Consider the following 24,111-nt stretch of genomic DNA (forward strand, 5'->3'; position numbering starts at 1 on the left):
GTTTAAGTTGTAGTATGCACATGCACACAGTAGGTTGTAAATTTTTCTGCACAGACGCATGCTTGTAGGCCATAAGAGCTTTCTGTGCACAAGCATTGAGTGTGGGTTCCAATTTCTTGAGTACAAATATCCACAGTGTGGAACAAACTCTCTTTGGACACGTCTGTGCCATTGCTGTGCATCTAATTTTTGTTTCTCATTCTCTCTAGGTTGTAAGCAGAGTAGCGGCACAACAGGGGTTCGACCTAGACCTGGGATACCGGCTACTTGCCGTATGTGCTGCCAACAGAGAAAAATTCACTCCAAAATCTGCTGGTAGGAAAACACACTTTTTTTTGTGAACATCGTTGCTATCTTTCCACATGCCCATTTCACTCTTTTCTTAAATGCAAACTGAAGTAGCATTTGTAAATACAGGTGAAAAAGATACATTTTACAATAAATACTCCAAAATACAGACTTTAAAAATGTTAGTAAGCGAAAATGGCTGCATTTATGAATTCACTACCTTTCAACATTTTTGTAGAGAGATATTTGAGCACTTACGAGATTTTTTAGCAGGCTATAATTTAGAGTCTGTTTTTACAAAAGGTGTTTTTGCAGCTTTTGTTCGCCTTGAACCACGTGCTGTTATTGTAATTGGAGGGTAGTGTACAAATTGCTCAAGTGGCAGATATTTAGATGCATTATTTTACTAAGAATTGTATGCGAGGGGCGCCATTTTCAGTTTCATTGTTCTACAGCCATCTTTGCATGCCCTCATGAAATCACGAAGTTATGTTGCGGTTTGGATATTTTTCTCTGTGTTGGTGCATTAGTTACAGTCAGTGCAACAAGCTTTTCAAAGTGAAAGTAGAGGAGATGCATTTAGATTGGGCATCTGGAGAAACATTGATGAGCTGGATTCAGCAGACAAACGTGATCCTCTTTCTTTGTAGTTTGTTTTCGTTTTTTGGCAGGCAACTCATGCTGTATTTAAAGTCCAAACCAGTTCTACGTATGAATCACACGTGGCTCGAGTTTGTTAACAATTATTGCAGCTAGCTAGTTGAGCTGTTTGGTGATTTTATACAAGCAATTCTTGCTGAAGAGGAAACAGGAGTCTGTTCCACACAGAAACATTTCTTAGCTTTTGAACGCATAAAGTTAGACTTGCACTATCGAGTTTAGTGGTAAGGTTGAATATCAGTCCCAGTCCAGGTAGATGACATCATCAACTAGACAAAGGGCAGTCGGCTCACAAGTATCACTGTGCAGCCTGACTTATGTGTTTTCTTCTTTTGTGATCGAGGAAGGAGTATTCCGTTTTGCAGAGGTGATTTACACAGCCTGACCTGCATCGCTATGTTTATTGTGGCACAAAACTCCTGCTACGCACTCTATTTTAAATTGACCTGCATAATATGGTTTCGTAAGCAGAACACAAACAAAGCTCGTTTTTCGAGGGATTTTGGTGTGGCGAGAAGCCGGCGGGTGGTTGCGAGACTCTTTAAATGACACCAACATTAGATGGACCTACTAACAATGTGATCACAGGGGTGTACTACAAACATGGTCAGCACCAGCGAGGTAACAACCACAACATGCACTACAGAACCTAGAAGAGCATTTTCAACCCCAGCAAGCACACTCAAGCTGAACGCTGTACACCAGCCACCCTTTATCATCCTGGAAGAAGTATAAGATCTATCTCAGAAGAACTCATACATGTTCTACACACAAGACACACAGAGTCAAACAGCAGCAATTGCAAAACACTAATCCAATATCACACCTACACTAACTTAATCAGATTCGTCCATCTAAAAGCAGCACAATGCACAGCTCCAGACAGCCCGCAGCACCAAGAGACTACACTAAATGAAGATGTGTGGTGTATTAGTGTGAATATGATAACGTAATATATGACCTAGTTCACACAATTGTGTGTTTAGAAAGGCATGTTGTATTCCCAAAACCCACATACTTATTCACAGAGTAGGGATTGTCATGGAAGTTTGATTTGTAGAATTCTATCTTTTTAAAGTGCTTACCACGGAAAATTGCCTTTTTGACAGACAGGTGACGGGCATTTCAGTGAAGACGATGCTGAAGTCTGCGACCGCTGATAAACTTGTGTGGTTGAGGGTATTCGCTTCCCGGTTGCACGTTGTTTCCCACTGTAGTGACACGCATAAAGTTACTCCTGTTTGAGGCAGACGTAAGCTTGGTTCCTTGGTGGGTGAGGGAAACCCCACTGTTTACTAGGGCTGCACAGTAAGGGGGTTTGCCAGAAGGCAAAAAAATATGGAGAAAACAAATAACAGTTAATTTGCAAGTGTACAATTTCTAATGGTTTACTCGTATGGATATTCCACTCTGTATGCATTTTGGGGTTTGGAGTACCCTTGGAAATGTACATCTAGTGGACTTTCCGAGAGTACTCCTTGTATTCTTTGTTAGCGTATACAAGTTGGAAATCTACTACAAAGGTGCGTGTCATCATGGATAGCAGATGCTGGATTCCGGACTCCGATATATATATATAGAGAAAAGAGTATCACGGAAAAAATACATACAATTGTTCATAGAAAGAGCACATTTAATTACCCCTTCAAAGATATCAAATAATCAAAATAGAATACATCTTGCATCATTTACAGTATATCACAAGGAAACAGACGTTTATACAACGAAAGATACAAACACATATATCACATACCATCAGTTCAATATATAACAAACAACAATTAACCCAAACACAAACATTTTTTATCAGTGTCCCCTTTCAAAGTATCAGGCGGACCACTCGGAGGTAGTCAAACTCAACAGTGGGGAACACAAGCAATGAGGGCAAATATGACCCAAACTTCGTTCCAGGTGTCCCAGCGACAGTCTGTGAATCACTGAAACTCAAGTGACTCCTCCATCTAATATCTGTCGACGTGACCACGTTTCAGCCAAAGTAAACTTCAGGCCTCTTCAGGACAGGGGTTAAATGGCAACTAAAACAATAAAGGGGAGGGGGGACCACCATTAAAAAATATACAAGGATCTAAGACTAGGGGTGATGACCAAACCGTGCGCACAAGTCCAATTGCCCACAAAGAGACCAAATACACCACGTGCCAAAGTGATTTATAAAGAAAAATGATTTATAAAGAAAAATGATTTATAAAGAAAAAGAGGGAAATAAATATGAGCCATACATCGCAAGGTGCCTCGCGGTATCTAATAACGTCCCTCACCCTGGTGTGAAGAAGCACTAATTAAATGGAAACAACACTTCCGAGAAAATCTCTCATTGGGCCACCGTCCTAATGTGCTATATACATGTGCCGAACTAAAAACCTTATATCCCTACACCTACAAAGCCTTGATACACTCACATGTATCTTCCAAATTCAAATTCAAAAAGAAGCTCGCTAGATATCGAGGAAAACGTTCTGTAAATGACAAGGAAACAGAGCAACAACGTGTCACCGGGGCTGCTGAGGTAGGAACTTAATGTACACAGAGAATAATATCGTCACACACATAGGTATGCACCTACCTAGTAAACGCTACTCGCGCTTCAATACTGTTCCTTCGGTAGAGATCAAGACACCGGTTCTCCACACAGTTTCTATGGCAATAATGGAGACAACTATTATATGTACTCCGTAATTCAAAGCCTATCTTAAACAGTCTGACCTGAGAAAAGGGAGACACTTACTCGGTCAAACTCGGGCAGTCTCTGTGCTCGAATCCTCATTAGCACGCCATTCCAAACCAAAACGGGGTCCGAAGTAACGGAACATGACGCGTCCTACCCGGAGCTAAATGCTAACGCTCTGCAATGGGCCCTCCCTCTGCCAGCGAAAACAAAGATATCGACAGAGGACTGGAAGGCGCCTCAGGCTCATCTCGATATCGGGTCTTCAAGTTACCAAGCTAGTGAAAGGGTAACAAGCCCCCCTGACTATATTAAACACGGGGCAAAGATATATAAAGATCCATCCAAAAAACCATGAAATCAAACATAAACATTGCAAAAGGAACTAAATCCTCCGATTCAACCTATATTGCTACTAAATCAGTCCCTCTAGAAAATGGGGAAGAAAGAAAGTTCAGAGTGGGCATTGTGAGCACAGCACGGTCAGCACACCAGGGGAACCCCACCACTCACTAAAGCACAATAAATCTATATAATATATACAATTACACTAAACAATTATACTTACATAAAATATGTACATAACCACAAATGAGAGGAGAACCCTACAGATGGCTCACCCAGATGGTACATCATTGACATTCAACAGTCTGTTTGTAACATTAGCAGAGAATATAATTGCATACAGAACCTTACGAAAGCAGAGGCCCCCTTAGAAAATATATGGCACATCCTATCGGTAATTACCTGGGGGCAAATCAAGTCAAATCTAGACAGTATTAATTTCCAATCAACGACCAAACCTCATCACGGTCATTGAGCCCCCTACTACTAGAGGTCTGATATCTTTCAATAAAACGTGCTTCTAGATTATTAAGTTTTTTCTGTAGTAGTATTTTAGTAGGAGCCTTCACTATTGCCAAGACAGTCCACTCCAGCTCGTTTTCGCCATGTTCTTTTTCCAAAAAGTGTTGGACCATGGGAGCCCCCAAGGTCTTACACCGGATGCGGGATTTGTGCTGGATAATCCGCATTTTGACGGCTTGTGTGGTCTGTCCTATGTATGAACAACCACACGGACATGTTACGCAATATACGACATTTTTCGTATTGCAATTTGAAAACACTAGCTGTCTATGTATTTTACCATGAATCGTGACTGTTTTCGAGTCCTTGGTGTGTACACATACAGCACAATTGTTACACTTGAAGTGTCCTACAATTTTAGGTAACCCCAATAGACCTCTAGTATCTGTGGGTGTAGGTGCTTGCCTAGAAGCTTTAACAAGCTGGTTTCTCAAGTTCCTCCCACGCCTGAAGGCAAACAATGGCTTCGGAATATTTAGATGGTCCAATAACCTCAAGTTCCTCAAGATAATCTGTTTGACCTTGTTAGCTTTCGGGCTGAAGGTCAATACACATACCAATTGTTCTGTTTCCTTTTTAGTTTTAGGTATAAGGAGATTTTCACGGGGTGTGTACCAGGCACGTTTAAGTGCTCCCTTTACCAATCGCTTGGGGTAACCTCTATTTACCAATTTTTCTTGTAAATTTTTTGCATTCCTGAAATAATCGTTTTTTTCTGTACAATTCCGTCGTACCCTCAGGAACTGCCCATAGGGCAAGTTGTCCCTGAGGTTACGTGGGTGTCCTGATGAATAGTCTAATAGAGTGTTTCTATCAGTCGGCTTAGTGAATAAATCCACTTCCAACTTGCCATTTCTAGCGATGATCCATACATCCAGAAAATTAATACGTGTGTTACTCACATTTTTGGTAAATTTGAGGTCGGGGGTACGGTTATTGAGCCATATATGGAATAGCTCCAGTTCTTCTTGTGTGCCCTTCCATACCATAAATACATCGTCAATGAAGCGTATCCACTCGAGGATATGCTCTCTGAATGGAGTCTCCTCATTGAAGATGTACCTATTTTCAAAGAAATCCATCACTAGATTGGCAATTTCGGGGGCAAAACAACATCCCATCCCCACACCTTTAACCTGCAAAAACAAATCTGATTTAAAAGCAAAAAAATTGTTTTTCAAACAGATGGTAGCCAATTCAAGAAGGAATTCCGAAGGGACCAAATGTGGTCTCGGTCTAGTGTCCAATACATGTCTCATCACCAGTAGTGCCTCATCTTGTGGTATATTCGTATAGAGACTCTCGATGTCCAAGGAGACCAACAACTGTTGGTCTCCATCGAACTCCGAGAGCTCCACTTTGGAGATGAGGTCCATTGTATCTCTCACGTAGGCTTTAGTTAGCGGGACAAATGGCTTAAGAAACACATCAATGTATTTAGCCAGCGGTTCCAAAATTGAACCACAGGCGGCAATAATGGGTCTACCTGGTGGTTGGGAAGCATCTTTATGTATTTTCGGTAATACGTATATATTGGGTATTTTCTGTTCGGTGACATTTAGAAACTCGTATTCTTTTTGACATAAATACCCTGCTTCCATGGCATCTGTAGTTAGGTGTAAAATTTGAGCTTTTAGTCTGGCTGTGGGGTTGTCATTTATCGGTCGGTAGTGCTCCCTGTTACTTAACTGCTTATTAATTTCCTCATCATAGTTTTTTGCATCCCAAAGGACTATTCCTCCGCCCTTATCCGCTGGCTTAATAACCGTAAGGGGATTACTAGCTAGTTCTTGTAAAGCCAGTTGTTCTTGTTTATTAAAGTTAGATCTAAACGAAATTCGTTTAGCATTTAACAGATCTATTTCACGCAAAGTTTGGTCTTCAAAGACCAAAATTTCTTCAGGCATTGCTAAGCGCTGTGGGCAAAACGTAGACTTCTTTTTAAGGCCACTAAAGTTTCTTTCATTGCTCTCATTATATTCTGCAAAAAAGATCTTTAATCGGATTTTCCTGAGGAAATGCAACACTTCAGTTTTAGTATCTACAGGATCTTGCATAACTGTAGGTACAAACGACAACCCTTTACGGAGAACTGCAGTTTCTACATCAGACAAGGGGTGTTTGGACAAATTATATATAGGCATTAACTCCAAGCTCGTATTATTGTGACTCTCGTTGGGATTCACCGTCTGTATACTCTCTGACGTGTCCTGAAGAATCCCTGCTCCTGATTCTGTGGCATCGGTGTACGCCATCCTCTTCGAAACCCGCGGCCCCTGGGCCTGCCTCTGTCTAAAAAAGGGGGTGGGTGTGAGTAAGACTGAGGATATTGATAGTAGGGCTGGTATGTGGGGTAGGTTTGGGAGGAGGTGCCTTCTCCTGATTCTGAGTCTGATGAGGAAGTAGAAAAGGTAACAAATTTGGTACGGGATCTGCCTCTATATTGCAAATTAAGGTTACTTGGATTATTATTCTTGAAAAAATCCTCTTTTAGATACGGGTAAACCCACTCTAGTTTGTAGTTCTTGATATCTTTCACTACTTTTGATGAGCTGGATTCAGCAGACAAACGTGATCCTCTTTCTTTGTAGTTTGTTTTCGTTTTTTGGCAGGCAACTCATGCTGTATTTAAAGTCCAAACCAGTTCTACGTATGAATCACACGTGGCTCGAGTTTGTTAACAATTATTGCAGCTAGCTAGTTGAGCTGTTTGGTGATTTTATACAAGCAATTCTTGCTGAAGAGGAAACAGGAGTCTGTTCCACACAGAAACATTTCTTAGCTTTTGAACGCATAAAGTTAGACTTGCACTATCGAGTTTAGTGGTAAGGTTGAATATCAGTCCCAGTCCAGGTAGATGACATCATCAACTAGACAAAGGGCAGTCGGCTCACAAGTATCACTGTGCAGCCTGACTTATGTGTTTTCTTCTTTTGTGATCGAGGAAGGAGTATTCCGTTTTGCAGAGGTGATTTACACAGCCTGACCTGCATCGCTATGTTTATTGTGGCACAAAACTCCTGCTACGCACTCTATTTTAAATTGACCTGCATAATATGGTTTCGTAAGCAGAACACAAACAAAGCTCGTTTTTCGAGGGATTTTGGTGTGGCGAGAAGCCGGCGGGTGGTTGCGAGACTCTTTAAATGACACCAACATTAGATGGACCTACTAACAATGTGATCACAGGGGTGTACTACAAACATGGTCAGCACCAGCGAGGTAACAACCACAACATGCACTACAGAACCTAGAAGAGCATTTTCAACCCCAGCAAGCACACTCAAGCTGAACGCTGTACACCAGCCACCCTTTATCATCCTGGAAGAAGTATAAGATCTATCTCAGAAGAACTCATACATGTTCTACACACAAGACACACAGAGTCAAACAGCAGCAATTGCAAAACACTAATCCAATATCACACCTACACTAACTTAATCAGATTCGTCCATCCAAAAGCAGCACAATGCACAGCTCCAGACAGCCCGCAGCACCAAGAGACTACACTAAATGAAGATGTGTGGTGTATTAGTGTGAATATGATAACGTAATATATGACCTAGTTCACACAATTGTGTGTTTAGAAAAGCATGTTGTATTCCCAAAACCCACATACTTATTCACAGAGTAGGGATTGTCATGGAAGTTTGATTTGTAGAATTCTATCTTTTTAAAGTGCTTACCACGGAAAATTGCCTTTTTGACAGACAGGTGACGGGCATTTCAGTGAAGACGATGCTGAAGTCTGCGACCGCTGATAAACTTGTGTGGTTGAGGGTATTCGCTTCCCGGTTGCACGTTGTTTCCCACTGTAGTGACACGCATAAAGTTACTCCTGTTTGAGGCAGACGTAAGCTTGGTTCCTTGGTGGGTGAGGGAAACCCCACTGTTTACTAGGGCTGCACAGTAAGGGGTTTTGCCAGAAGGCAAAAAAATATGGAGAAAACACATAACAGTTAATTTGCGAGTGTACAATTTCTAATGGTTTACTCGTATGGATATTCCACTCTGTATGCATTTTGGGGTTTGGACTACCCTTGGAAATGTACATCTAGTGGACTTTCCGAGAGTACTCCTTGTATTCTTTGTTAGCGTAAACAAGTTGGAAATCTACTACAAAGGTGCGTGTCATCATGGAGAGCAGATGCTGGACTCCGGACTCCGAGGCATTCTGAACTGAGCCAATAGATTTCGTTGTTTTTTCATTTTCAAGATTCACTTCCATCACCCACTGATGAAGTGTGATACGCAATTACTGTGTACCTAATAATAGTGTACATCTATACATCATAAAGGACACCGCAAAGGCTTATGCTCTCAGTTTTGAAACGGGGTGAAATGAACTAAAAGACTGTACAGAAAAGGCAGAGAAACCTGAGAGTCGCAAAAAACGCAGGCATCAGCGGATCTGTTTGCTTCGCGATCCGGTGACATGCCTCATCATTTACATAAAAAGAAATTTGTGCATGAGACATAGTCAAGTGTGTAATAGGGCTGCAGCTTAGGTAAGAATTGGATCTGCAGTCTTCAGGCTGCATTCCACTAGCTTTACAGGGGTTCCATGGACTTGAGGATGATGACGAGCACTGCTTAGTTGTGATTATAGTAACAAGAGCTTTTTTACAGCACTGGCAGAAGCTGGTATGAAAAAAAATATTATTATTACTAGTCTAGTAGTGTGGCAGGAGATGTGGATAAATGGTTCAGTGGGTGGTTTTAGACCCCGGCGGCTTGGGCTATAACCCAGCATTGGCCCTAGGCATTAAACATTCAACCACATTCTCAAAGCTATTTATGCGCATGAGTGAAACTAATGCAAATGCAGACAGGTAATAAGGGCTAAAACCCATTCCTGGTTCACAGAATCAGAAACGATGGCATTCACTCACATAGAAATTCCACCAGTATGATGGTATTTTGGTTTGAGAAGATCTCAAATACTGGGGGTGCTGAGTGGGTCCACCTGTAAAATGTGGTAAACAACCACAAATGTGCCAGTTTCCGGGTGATAGCAAACATTTTGCCAGTAGTTTCCCTTCTGGAAAATGATTTGTATGTGCGAATTTGGCATGGAAAAAATCTGTTTTCAGGATGAGAAAGGGGAGAAAGCCTCGAAAATAAGAAAACTAACAAAGTAATGCTAAAGTACCTTAGTGTTATATTGCCTCATGAGTAAAATGGTACATGTACTTGTTGGTAAATGGATATGCGTGCCAGTCCTCTTAGAAATAGGTGTCAACTTGCCACACCCCAAGAGTGGTCCTGGAATTGTGTTAAAAAAATGCTTTGAATGTTCCAGTTTACTTAAAACAAGTGCAAGTCAGCACTCCTACCTGACTTTCAGTTCCCAGGATCATTGAACGACCAGGTTAAGTGTGATTCTTGAAATTACCTCCAGATAGCGGTGCCTAAAAGTGTTACGTTGCATGCATTTGTACGGAGCTTTACAACAACGTCTATGGTCCTACAGTGCTTTTGGGATCTCGGTCCCTTTTATGGTTTTAGGTACCTTTTGACTAAACTCGAAAGTGTTATGTTGAGTTTTCTGTTGAGTTTGTGTCTGGTTGTGATTCGAACTACTTATCGGCGAGTGACTGGTGTAATGAAAATGTTATCTGTGAAAAACAGCACCACTTCTTGGTGGTAGATCCAACTCTCTACCTAAAAAACACAAAAAGGCCCCATTTCAGATAACTGAATTGAAGTTGCCAGTCACACAAAATAACCTTAAATCCACCTAAGAACTTTCAAATGGTTTAGTAACTTATCTTAAGTAGAGTTTCCCTTTGAGGTACTTAATGACCATTCAACTGAGATCTCAGATTTACAGAAAGGCATTACTGTGAGGGGTGTTTGCTTTTTTCTCCTGCCACCCAATTTATTGACAACGCCAGCTCCATTTTTTATTTTTTGAGTCCGAAAAAAACAAGTAATCCTTTTCAATACAGCTTAACATGAATATGTTACTCAACCCCATTTCAGTGGTGTATCTGCCTGCAGTTTCATATGTATGTATGTATGTATGTATATATATGTATATGTATATATATATATATAAATATATATATATATATATATTACCTACTGGCGGTCGCCAGTAGGTAGTTATAGTTAGGACCACGTTTCCATAGGAAATCCGCAACATTCTATTTTGAATAAGTTTGGCGCCGGTCGACGAATCCTCGCGAATTTTTCAAAATAGGTGGGGCGCTACGCTCCGCTCCTACCCTGAAAGTCTCGGGGGGATTCGTCAAGCGGGGGCTGAGATAAAAGGGGGGTCCCAAAACGCGTTTTTCCCATGCATTTTTCCATAGGACCTTTAGACACAGCTACAGCCGAACGGCTGAACAGAATTACTAGAAATTTGGCAGAGAGGTAGTCCTCAGGTCAAGGAAGTGCCTTTTGTAGGTTTGGTGTAAATCTGTTCAGTAGATTCTGAGAAAATAGCCTTTAAATCAATATATATATCTGAGCCAGCTTACGGTGCGCTTACGGTACGCTTACTGTACGCGTACGGTGGCGTGCGCAAGCGCGATTCTGATTGGCTCTTAGATCTTAGTAAACATTCGAATCGGCCGAAACCAGGAAGCGGCGGCCGCCATTTTCTCTCTCGCACTGAGAGTGTGGAATAAAATACAAAGCACAAAAACATGTAAAGGGGCTGTTTGGACAGCTCCAAAACACCTAGCCTTATTGTGGGAGTCCCCAATGATCCCCCAAGGCCAAAAACCGAATTTTTATTTTTTCGCTAATTTCGCCGATTACGCTTACCGTACGGTAAAAAAATATTAAAAATTATCCACACTCTCCCCACCCCGTGTGCAAATGGTGCCCGAAGGGCACCATTTGTGCATGGCTTATAAGCGGTGTGAAAAATTTAAATATTACCTTTCAAAACGAAGTGCATCATATGTCCTCCATGTGCGCACGGTGCGCGAAGCGCATCGTGCGTACATGGCCCATCTAGCGCAACGTGGGGGCACGCGGTGCGCGTAGCGCACCGCGTGCCCACCGTGCGTGCACGGCACTAACTGCGTAAAGTAGGCGCGCGGTGCGCGAAGCGCACCGCGTGCTCACTGTGCGCGCACGGTGCGCGAAGCGCACCGTGTGCGCACGGAACGAACTGCGTTAAGTGGGCGCGCACGCCACGAATGGCGTAAAGTAACTTAGCATTTAAAAAACCGTACAAATTCACTGAAAAAACCATAGGTTTCACACACGTTATAGTTAGGAATTAGCATTTAAAAAACCTTGCAAATTCACTGAAAAAAACCATAGGTTTCACACATGTTATAGTTAGCGGAAATTTTACTGATAAAAACCAATGAAATTCCCCCGTTATAGTTAGTGCAGGCAACTATAACTCACGCGACCGCAATCTTCTGCTGATGACATATGTGTCTTTATGAAAAAAAAATATTTGTAATATATGTATAGCTAAAAATTTATGCAAGAAGACATGGGCAAATAAGTGTCTAAATACAGTATTAGCATCAGCAGAGGATTGCGGTCGCGTGAGTTATAGTGGCCTGCACTAACTATAACGGGGGAATTTCATTGGTTTTTTATCAGTAAAATTTCCGCTAACTATAACGTGTGAAACCTATGGTTTTTTCAGTGAATATATATATATATATATAATTTTTTTTTGTGGAGTTTTATATAGAGCTAACTAGTCCCGGAGGTATCAGAGCGCTTTACATGAGCACCAGTTACGGATTCATTCAATTATTGATCAATATATCAATAATCAATATATCAATTTATTGATAAATGTAATATATAATAGCCCAGTGAGAATAAGCATGCTGTGTTTGACATAGGATAGGTGAAAGGGGGGGGATCAAGGACGGTGATAAAGAGGAGAGCTGTCGCTTTGGACCAGAGAATGATGTAGTCTGATAGTCCCGTTTTGAAGCATAGTCACCCCTCCTCCAGAACAAAGAATTCGTAGGTCTGCACTGCCACCTACTGGAGAGAGTGCTTAGTAGCCCTGGAAACAGCAGCCTGAGACTTCCCTTGCAGGTACACTAATTGCTCTGGATTTCTGCCGACAGCAGCACTGACAAATTAACACCATCCTGCCTTTCTTGTAGTTATCGAAGTTGCATGTTAGTGTCACACTTCCTTTTCACACTATCCTAGAAATGTGAGTGCGGAGAGTAGACTCGTCGTGCTAATAAAGGATGTCTACTTCTGGTTTATAACTGCCTGAAGAAAAGGCCAGTGAGATCCCAACGCTAGCAATCAAAACGTGTTGGACATATCAAGGTATCCCTCTTGTAAGATTATGCTTTGATATGCATTAAAACTAAACTGTATTGTACGATTCGGAATTTTTGAATGAAGTGGGGCCCCCTGCTTCTAACCCCTACCTCTTTCCTCTTACTGATGGATAATTTTTTGCAGAAATTGTCCGTTGCCCGGGCAACACACTTGCATTCCAAGGGAGAATTATTAGCATCTTTTGTTTTGAAATAGAGCGGTTCGTGCTTTTCACCTCAAATCTCTGGACTTTTACCAGCCAGTTCTGTCATTCTAAAAGGGTTGGTGCTATTTTTGTGTGTTTGTGGTGTGTGTATTTCATTTGTAACACACCTACTAGCCGAGGCTTTGAAATTGTGTCTACAAGCTAAGGGCTATGTAAAGATTGATACTCCACTGGCGAGTGCCGTGGGATCGACACTCGCCACGCCTGACGCTATGGGTTGTTACTTGACTTGTGGAGGGCCATGGAATTCCACCCACCTCAGTATGTGTGTGAGCGGGATTGATACCCACGTGACTGAGAGATCTAGAAACGATGCCACTTAACTGAGTGTTTCGATATTGATACCAGTTTCACCAAATGCCCTGGTGCTGATCTTTGCTTGGTCGAGTGCTCCGGGATTGACCTTTACATAGCCAAATGCTCTTGCATCAATTGCAATCTGCGATTGATACCCTCGAGTAAGTACTGTTGGAGGGAATACTCCCGTAGGTAACACAATGTGACTCGGACCTGGTACTTTGGAAAAGCCTGATTCTCTGGGATGGCCACACGCTTGCACGAGTGGTCTGGCAATGGTTTCTCTTTCTGGCTGACCTCCATCTCTCGGTGTACATAGTGATTAATGATAGTCAGGGCGGATAACCATGTGGTGGACTACCTGAGACTGACGCCAAACTAGCTGAGTGCTTCAAAATGACTATCTGCCTGCGACGGATGCCCTTCTCGCAGACTACGTTTGAGGTGATGTCCTTTCAAGAATTCTATCCCTTCTTGCCATTTTTTGTGGTGATGACCCTGAAAAAACCCATAAAAACTATAATATGCTGTTTTGTGTTATATGACTTAAGCAGAATTTGTAGCAGGAGAATAATAAGAGGCTTTATTGGGTCTCATATATTGGGTGCAGCTTGAACCCTTGCACAACAAGTTCACAACTCTGGTTTGGCCGTGCCTTTCATCCTTCCTGAGATTCACTCTGACAACACAAATGTAATGGATCAGTCAACTTAATCGAACACTTCCTTGATCTAACACTTCCCAATCACTGGGAATTTCTCTTGATCACTTTCCATGCTTCTCTCATGGTCATTAACTGCATGAGTTTCCTCTCCCCTCTGCCTGACTCCATCTGTTTTTGCCCTCTGCCATTGTCTAACTCAGATTCATGTTCCAAGCTCTCCTTTTTCCAATCTCTCTGCAATGCCTGTTCTCTGTCCTCGCCCCGTCTTTCTTGTAGCCATTTTTCACCTGAATTCCATATAACTCATGATGATTCTCAGATGATTGCGTCATACTCTACTTCCCACCCATTGCTCGTGCGCGCCCACTCTCCTCGCCGCCTCAGTGTACATTGTCCCTGAATGCTTCGTCCTCTACCTCAGCTCACCCCTCCATTTCGTACTGTCTTTTTCACCAGAGCACTGTCGCAGAGAGCAGCAATTTTCCCAGAATCACACAGTTTACCCTGGTAAGGCAGCTGGATTTCACAGGAAGCGAGTGCTTAATTTGAGCTAGTAGTGTCCGGTGTTCGGCACCAGCACTTAATTGTCAACACCAGCGCTTATGAGAGTCTGCCACATGGTGGCGCTGTTTGTCTATTTTAGCGATGAGCACGGCAACAGTTGTTTATTAATTCAGTATACATTGAAAATTATTAATACTTGCTACCCAAGCCATTCTTATACGTTTAGGGGCTTGGAATAGTCTGAATTGTCCCACTTGCAGGAGTGTGATGGTTAGTAGTTGTGTTTGTACCGTCATTGGCTGTGCTGGCAGGGGCAATGGTATGAGTAATCTGCAGTGGCCTCCTGACAAGGACTCTGACACTTATTTTGTTTTTCAAATTAAGTGCTGCAGCAAACACTGTAGCCATAGATTACACAGTGGAGAGGGCGCGTGGTACCTGCTATGCACCAATGACGGTGCAATGTTCAGTAGGCGCGGCCTACCTCTCTACTCCATGCAGCTCTTCTCATTGCAGATATTCCAAGCCCCCTACTCTAAATGGAGTCTCTAGCAATGAGTTACTCTACTGAGGTGAACGCTAAAGTTGGCATGGCTAAGGCAAGATGATTTTTTTAAGCCTGATGCACACTTCTTGCAAAACTCCTGATTTCTGCGTGCTTTTTTTCCAACGTTAACATTTTTAGAGTGAGGGCCGGCTTTTATTGGACAAATGTTGCGGCAGCTGCATGCATTTCTGTGCATAGGTCCTGGAAGGACCCTTAGCTTCTAACAGACCTGCATACCTGGGTCCAGCGCGCATCTTAGAATCGTTCTGCCGGCCATTTAAGGAGGTCAGCATTATAGGGGGTAATAGGTCCTACATTGTTTTGAGAGTTTGAGATGAAGTCCAGTATTTTTTCAGAGCTCTGTGTACCACCCTGCCGTTCGACTGACATTTTTTATGGCGATTTCTTTCGCACTACCGTTTCCGACCGCTGTAAATAACAGGCGCTACTACTGTTTGATGGTACCCAATTTGCCGATGTGCCGTACACCTCAGTTATTCGGCCACCGATGTCCAGCATACCTTTGCTTTACTCCTCTGCCTTGGGGTGGACTAGAGTCTGGAAAAAACGTATATTTTGCGAAGGCTGACGCTGTTCTAGTAGGGCTGGGTCAGGATTCATCGCTTATTGTTGTGTTGTGATTGACAGGCCTGTGATGCCGTTGCCTAGCAGAGGAGGAGCGCCATTCCAAGGCCAGGCTCTGCTTAGTTCTCCAGACTCGGGCCCTGGCGCCTTATGCAGGTCTTCGACTCCTGGAGCTGTTTAGGACCTCCACCCGGGTGTCGCAACTCCCCTTCCTCGCCCGTCAGATCCCAGCGCCACTTCCTCCGGAGAGAACCGTCTCTCCTGCTTCCTGTGTCTCGTGACCTTGCAGTGGCTGTCCCTGCCATGCGACCGTAGAGAAGGTCAAGAGACGCTGGGCCTTCGTGGATAGCCGCGCGCTGCTGGCTTGGCAGCGACAGCAGCACATGCAGCTGGTTAGGAATGCATTGACCCCCCTCACTTCTTTAAAGGAGGGTGGATCGGGGGAGGGGGGGGGGGGTTGAACAAGCAGGGTGGCCTTCAAATGTGAGGCAGGGAATGTGAAGGAAGGGGGAAGGGAGGGTCGTTTTGTTTGAAAGCTTTCTTGCCATTTCTTTATTCCTTACTGGAGTCAGTCTCTTGAGGTTACACCACCCCTCCCCGCTCACTCCAGGGAGCCCCCCCCAAAAAAGATTCTGCTGGTTGATAATTGTATTATAAGAGTTACAGGCGAGGTGTGAGAGAAAGTAAATGTTAATAACTCATTTGTTTATATGGCGCTAAATACAGGACTTATAAGCGCTCCGAATTTTACCCACTGAGGGAGATGAAGCGCAAGCACGTGTGTGTTGCCACATTTTTGTGCTCGTTGCACGCCTCTAACCAACCCTGAGGAGTTCGGGGAGGTCGTTGGTGTGGATGCCAGGGAAAGAGCTTGTAAGCAAGAGTTACATTTCTCTGTAAATCAATGCTCTTCACATGTCGGAACCATTGCACACATTTTGTTCCTTTAAATGTGTTCCTTTGGGGGAATAATTTTTCACTCGTTCTTAATTCCAGCTGGATTGAGGGGCGGCTTGAGAGAATCCGTGAGTGATTTGGGTAAAATTGAACAATAACCCACACACAATGGTTTTCCTTATAATAAAAATGCTGTTACCGAGCTCTGAAAAATGACCGAATTTACCATTGGCAGTGGTGTCGGGCTAAGGTATTTTTGGCTCGTGATTGTTTAAGGTTTGTTAAGGAATTGCACCATTTAATTGCTTGAACCTAACCTGGACGATCCAACAGCAGGGGGTGAGAAGAGGCCGCTTCAGTGCTGCTGAGGCAGCATTGTAAATGTCTCTAGATAGTGCTCCATAAAATTCTTGATTTAGGTATTTAAGGAAAAACAGACCTGAAACCATCTAGTTGTAAATGAGGCCAATTCCTTGGTGATGGTGCCATTGAAGTTGTGTACTAACAGAGCCTGTCGAGTATCATTGAGACCTTGGACGTTCTGGCTGTAGTATTCACTGGCGATGTAAACTAGCATTAAGAGAAAGGAATGCCCTCTCAACAACCATTGGCATAGCCAATAGGTCTCACCTTTGGGACCTTAGAAGTGTTTAGCCATGCAACAGTTGATGTTGTTCAAGGATATTGTGCTGGATAACTAAACACTTATAAGGTCCCAAAGGTGAGACCCATTTGTTAAAGCCGGCCTTGCACCACAACATGCTGCATGGGTAAAGTCTCAACTCACCTGCTCCTTCACGCCTAAGCATTACATCCCAAATGTATGCATGGCCTATTCTCCCCCTCAGACTCGGGCCCAATGCAGATGGTTGGAAAAGGTCCTGGCTGATGACTATAGAGCATGGTTGTTTTAAATTTGGTACAGCCAGGGCCACCGGAATTATGAGGCAGGAGAGGCCACATTGTGAAAAGCCATTTCCAAGTTATCATATGCACTAGATGAAGCACCCCTCTTTTGTACATTGACGAGCAGTGTTAACTCTTATTAAGGTGTTGAAAAAAAACAACCCACAGGATCTGCCTTTGTCATAATTAGAGAGAAAGATAGTGGGAAAAAGAGAAGAATAGAGAAACCAAGAGAGAGAAAAACAGGACAGGATAGAGTTAAAGTGAGAGACAAAATCAGGAAAGAATGAAAAAAGGGGTGGATAAACGAAAAAGAGAGAGATGCCACTAATACTTACACCTCAAAAAAGTGTGCCTTCACCAAAGAATCCCAAGTGAGGTTTTAAACCTAAACTGTATTAAAAATTTAGTGCAGAAATATACATACTTTAACCCCATGTAAACAATAAACACCATGCTGAATGCCACCATGTGCATGCCTCAATTGTGCTTAGACATAGACCAAACGTAGACCAAACGTAAACTAAAGATGGGCAAAATAAAAATAAATAGATTTACGGCGCTCGCAAACTTTCACATCTTTCACATTGAAATCGGCAACATAGCCACATACACTTAATCACAATAGAGCCAACAGAATGTCCTCCAGACCCACTGGTCGTTTATAAACCCACTCTCACTAGCATAGGTGAAACCAATTCATTTAAACACCCCCTGCAGTTTAACAACACGTGACTGTAAACTGTAAAAGCTAATCCTGAATAAACATTAAAGATTACGTGAACAACCACCGCACAACCTTCATGATTTTGATAATGTGAAAGTCGCTTCCGAGGCTCCGTGTTCCCAGTAGTCTCCAAAATGTCATTTTTCGCTATTTTGAAATGTACCTGTGATTGGTGCAGGAAAGGAGGGAGCAAGCCGAAAGAGAAATGAAGACGGTATGGTGTAAGGGAGCTGCACTTTGATGCTGGGGAACCGGGTTCGAGCCAGCAGTCTGCTAGCTTCGGGTTGTACAAAAGTCAACAAGTTAATGGGGAAAATGCGAGGCTCTTCTGTGCAGCTACGGAAGAGTAACAAATAAAAAGAAGAGGAGGTGGCGGTGCCGATTGAAGTTTGCAACCGGCAGAAAGCAATACTTTAAAAAAGAGAGTTCTGAAGAGGATATGGTATAATGGTTGGAGTGGCACTTTGATGCTGGTCAACCTGGTTCGAGCCAGAGGTCTGATAGTTTCCGAGGGCGTGGGGGTACAAAAGTCAACAAAAAAAAGTTAAAGGGGAAAATGTGAGACTTGTGTGCAGCTGCGGTAAAGAAACAAATAAAAAGAAGAGGGGGTGGGTGTGCCGATTGAAGCCTGCCATCGACAGAAAGCAAGAACGAAAGTGAAAGCTCATTACAATGGCCCCCTGTGCGTGCAGCTGCTCGCAAAAAAAAGTTATAGGGGAAAATGCAAGACTCTTCTGTGTGGCTGGAGCGGCACTTTGATGCTGGGGAACCCAGTTTGAGCCAGCGGTCTGAGAGTTTCCGACGGCGTGGGGGTACAAAAGTCAACAAAAAAAGTTAAAGGGGAAAATGCTAGACTCTTCTGTGCAGCTGCGGTAAAGAAACAAATAAAAAGAAGACTGGGTGGGGGTGCCGATTGAAGCCTGCCACCGGCCGAAAGCAATACTTTAAAAAAGAGAGTTCTGAAAAGGATATGGTATAATGGCTGGAGCAGCACTTTGATGCTGGGGAACCTGGTTCGAGCCAGAGGTCTGATAGTTTCCGAGGGCGTGGGGGTACAAAAGTCAACAAAAAAAAGTTAAAGGGGAAAATGCTAGACTCTTCTGTGCAGCTGCGGTAAAGAAACAAATAAAAAGAAGAGGGGGTGGGGGTGCCGATTGAAGCCTGCCACCGGCAGAAATCAAGCACGAAAGTGAAAGCTCATTACAATGGCCCCTGTGCGCGCAGCTGCTCACAAAAAAAAGCATTGGCCGCGTGGCTGTGAAAGTGACACGGCCGCGCGGCCCGTGAAAGTGATCGCGTTCAAGCGCGGCGAGTGAAGCGATCTGTGGTGGGGGAGAAGCGGGAGTTGTGTGACAGAGGAAAGACAGATGGCGGCTGCGCATGTGCTCGCTCACGTGCACGCAAGCTTGAGACCACCAAAAGCCTGTGGCAGCATTTTGAAAACCTACACACTAAAAGTCTTGCAGCGCATGCGCTGGCTCAGCGAGACCTAAAAAGGGTTTACAGACCTGCCAACTTTCATACTTGTTTTACTATGTGATAAGGGGGTGTGGCCATGAAGGGGTGAGGTCTGTTGTGCAGGCGGCGCTTTGAGCCCATCATAACATGCTATACATGGAGGTGGTGGGGAGGGACCAAGGAGAGGAGGCGAGACTTAAGCTGGGCAGAGCAGAAACCCCCAATCTATCCTAAAAACAAATTTCTGGATTCTGTGGAAGCAGCCAATGTCCATGGGAGATTGTGCTCACCCCCAAGATAACACTGGCTGCCAAGGCTTCCACCAAATGAGTTTCAAACCTTCTCTTTACTGGGGTTTCCTGCTCACTGTGTGTACATAGTCTGATATCAACTGCTCACAGGTGAGATACGTGGCCCCTGGCAGCATGTGAATTGATACTTTTTGTTAGAAAAACCCCACTCCCACACCGGAAAGGGTGGTGGTAACGGGGTCTTTCCAGACATACACTGTGGTAGCTTGGCTCGAGTGGTCAGGGGTCAGGCACCGTGTTAAGCATACGCAATACCCACACAATAACCATGCGTGCATCCGTTCCAAAAACGACACTACACCTTAAAAATTATACTTAAAATATATTTCTTTATCTTCTTTTCTCTTAGTTGCTGATTAAATAAATAATAATACAATCACAGTACACAAGGCTTTTTCTGTGGAAGGGTACGTCAAATAAATACTGTCTTAACGATTCAATAAATAAGGTAGATCATAAATAATCAAGGCATAAATATAAGTGCATTACATTACAGGCAATTAAATATTATGAGGCAATAAATACTGTACGACAATAAATATTGTGAAACAATAAATACTGTGAGGCCATAAATAGGATAAATACAATAAATACAGTGCTCTCAATAAATAATAAAAGCCAACAGTGACACTTGTAAATCAGTTCACATTCCTGAGGTACTATGGGATGATTTGACCCAATCCTAGCTTGTAAAGATTTGGATGGCCTGAGGGGTATACTCCCTGGCTTGGACAAGGCTGAGGCCTAAACTGAGGTAGTTAAAAGGGGGGATCTAGAGATCTGGCTCTCCCACACTACACAACCCCTCTGTATTAGTCTCAGCTCACCCCTGGCACAATCAAGCTGGTTCCAGCACCCTAGGTTAGTCTCTCAGGGCTCCACAGGGCCTTAGGCGCCCTCTATTCCACTTACTGCCCTTTTTATGTAGCTCCGACGTCGCTGGAGTCGAGTCGACGCCGTGAGGCGGCTCCGGTTCGATGTCGGCGGCCTCGGCACAATGTCAGTTCTTGACGACGCCGGTAGGCGGTTCCGGTTCGATGTCGGCGGCCTCGGCTCGATGTCGACCTCCGGTTCGATGACGTCGGGCTGTCTTGGCTTGATGTCGACTTCCGGCAGCTCCGGTTCGATGTCGGCGGCCTCGGCTTGATGTCGGCCTCCGGTTCGATGACGTCGGGCTGTCTTGGCTCGATGTCTACTTCCGTCGGCTCCGGAGTGCGACCTCCACTCCCGACCTCCGGCACGATTCTCTTCAGGTTCCGGCGACTCCGGAGTGCGATCTCCACTCCCGACCTCCGGCACGCTTCACCTCGGTCTCGGGCGACTCCGGAGGGCGGGCTTCACTCCCCCGTCGACGCCGCTCACTCGACCTCGGGTGACTTCCTCCTCGACCTCTGGTACTCTCCACGACCTCCGTCGGCGCCCTCTCTCGACCTCTGGCGGCTCCGGGTACGACGTCTGCTTTCCAGTCAGCGCCGCTTCTCCACCTCGGGCTCCCGGTCTCAGGCTTCTCGACGTCGGATTCCAGGGAAACCAATAAACCGGTCAGATTCTTGCTTTTCTTTACTTCTAAGGCCTGTTCCTGCTGTCCAGGTCCTTAAGATGGTTTTTCTTGCTTTGTCCCACACAGGGCTCCAGGCTGGGCTCAGTCAGTAGGGACTAGTATCAAGGGTGGGTTTATGGACCCCACTCCAGGCACAAGTTTCCACCCCTGCTGCCTCACTCCTTCCTCCTTCAGGTTTCTGCTGCTCTCTCTTCACCAGTCAGGTGCCAACTGCCAGCTCCAACTGTCAACTCTGGCTTAGCTTCCCAACATTCCAAACCGCCTCCAACTGTCACAGGGTTCTGGAATGTTCTGGAAGGTGCTGGTAGGTTCCAGTGGGTTCTGATGATGTCACAGGTGGCCACCATTTTGTGCTCCAGGCCCTCAGACAGAAGTTCCAGGGGTAGATAAAATGGCTCCCTGAATCTGCATCAATACTAAAAAGTCTGGTGGTTCCCAAAAAGGAAAAAAATACTAACAGGGTTTGCTGCAAAAGTGGGACAAAATAAATAATGATGAGGAGGGACCACCCAAAGGGCTGACAGGTCTAACACTTTTGGATTTAATAGCCTACTTTCAAGTGCTCTGATTTAAGACCCCTAATGCATACATGATGGGTTTAATAAAAACAAACAGAACTTTCTGACTCCAGTCACTAGCTGGGAGAATATCTTCTTCAGAGCGTGTGATTTATTTCAAGCTGCTAAACTATTGTTACAGGTAAGTAACTTTTGTCCTATCTCTAAAGCACTTTTCAGGTGTCAAAAGTACATTTAAGAAAAAGTTCCAGGACATTGTTTAAGTCAGCTTAGCACAGTTGTGAGCAAATAAAAACTGCTCTGTTTTGTTCTCTGTGCTTTAAAAAAAAAGGAGGTAAATCATCAAAGCGCTTAGTGTGCTTTTCTTTCGATAGTGGTGAATCTGTTTAGAAGTCAAAGGTGGTCCACAGTAGCGAAAGTGGCAAAGAGATCCAGTGGGATCATCAGGCCTTGATGCACGTAGGTGAGAATGTCATCCCAAGCACAGAGGCTTAGAGAATTAATATTTGAGTCAGAAAGGGAGGGGAGAAGGTTCCCATTAAAAATGTGTTTAGCTGAATGGGTTTTGAAGAGTGTAAAGGACTAGAACTACAAAAAGAGTCAATTTTCCATGTCATTTCTATTTGATTTCTAGGACGTGATGATACCTTTTTTGTATCAAGGAAAGGTACAGAGATGACGTAGAATCTCTTCCATGGACAAAGTTGTATTCATAAAGTGCTTTTGCTAAATACCTGAATCTCACAAGCACTGTAAATGACAGCTGGTCTATGAAACTCAGGGTATTAAACTGATGAATGGCTGACTCACCATTGCGAGATTTAGAATCTGTAATTCAGACTCCTCAGGAGGTTCACTAGCAATATTATAACTTCATAAAAAGGTCACCATTTGTAGATTGCCAGTGTAATCGACATGTACCTTGCCCACATAATTTGTAAACATAATAGCACTCTTTGTCACTTGCATTGATCACAACCCGAAATGAGTTTGCTGCAATTTTCTCGACATGATTTACTGTGAAAGCTGTGATAAAATAACTAAGAATCGTCAAAATGACTCCCTTTTAGGTTATTATTAAACATTATAGTATGGATTACATACAGAAAAGTGGGCTCATCTGAGCATTCGGTTTAGTTCATTTTTAGTTGCCATTTTTGACACATATACCCAATGTTTCTCAAACAGTGGCACTGAACCACAACGCTTTGTTCAGTACACATTTCCAAAGGACCTGCCCTGCGCTTTAAAACGCCTCGAGACTGTCAGCAAATTCTATTTTCCCTTTTGGACATGGGACCTCTAATGGTGGACAGAGTAATCAGATGTGATTTGCAGAATCAAACAAAGCACTCTAGGAGTGACCTGCAGGACTGACCAAAATTCTCTTGAAATGGCCTATGAAACAGTGCACAGGGTGTGGGTGAGGCGTCCAGTACTTCATATGAACTCTCAGTCCCAGGCACAGTACTTCAAAGGAGACGTCTAGAACTGTGAGCAGTTCTTCAGATGAGGCTTTCTGAACTGCACAAGCTACCCCAGATAGAACCTCCAGAAATAATTGCCATTTATTGGTTACACAGTTGGGGTTTATCTGCTGTAATCTGAGGGCCTTGCTCCACTTCGCTGATCTTTAACCCGAGCTCCACGCCGCTCTCAGAGCTTCTACACCCTAGGATTTCAGTCCTGTAAGAGTCTGACTTTGCACTTAGCTGCATTGTGTCTACGCTGGAAAATTGTGGCACACTCTCCTACATGACATAAAGCAGGACTCTTTGTGTAGGTTCCCTGGGGTACCAACCACAGGATAGATCTGGTACCATCTGCTCATAGGCTCATCTTACCCACCTGCCCTACTGTTTTGAACTTCTTGTTGTTTGGTTGTTGTTGAAGTGAAGGCTGGGTCGAGGGAAGACTAGGAGTAATATGATAGCCCCCCCGAGCATGGCTGTCTCACCAGAGCCAGCTCACAGGGGTTTCAAGGCACCACCAGGAGCAGCCTGCGGTTTGGGTTGCTGTGCACACAGGGCCTGGTGAAGTTGCTGCCTGGTGGAAGAGATGCTTCAAGTGTGCTGAGAGGATCCAGTGTCAGCCATTCACTTGGACGAGGTTCAAGGGCCGCCTCTGAAAAAAACATGAGA

The 24,111-nt window shown here is 43.9% G+C and overlaps 1 protein-coding gene across 5 annotated transcripts in view; it reads left to right on the forward strand.

The window, feature by feature from the left end:
* The window catches only part of ZMIZ1 (zinc finger MIZ-type containing 1), a 506,199-nt gene that overhangs the window by 348,562 nt on the left and 133,526 nt on the right, over window positions 1-24,111 (forward strand). For all 5 annotated transcript variants that reach the window (XM_085604895.1, XM_085604940.1, XM_085604876.1 and 2 more), the window contains exon 6: window positions 210-315. In XM_085604895.1, the coding sequence (XP_085461021.1) occupies window positions 210-315 (106 nt within the window). The remainder of the gene's footprint in view (window positions 1-209; window positions 316-24,111) is intronic.

This window comes from Triturus cristatus, chromosome 1_2, assembly GCF_964204655.1.
Source record: "Triturus cristatus chromosome 1_2, aTriCri1.1, whole genome shotgun sequence".
Taxonomy (NCBI): domain Eukaryota; kingdom Metazoa; phylum Chordata; class Amphibia; order Caudata; family Salamandridae; genus Triturus; species Triturus cristatus.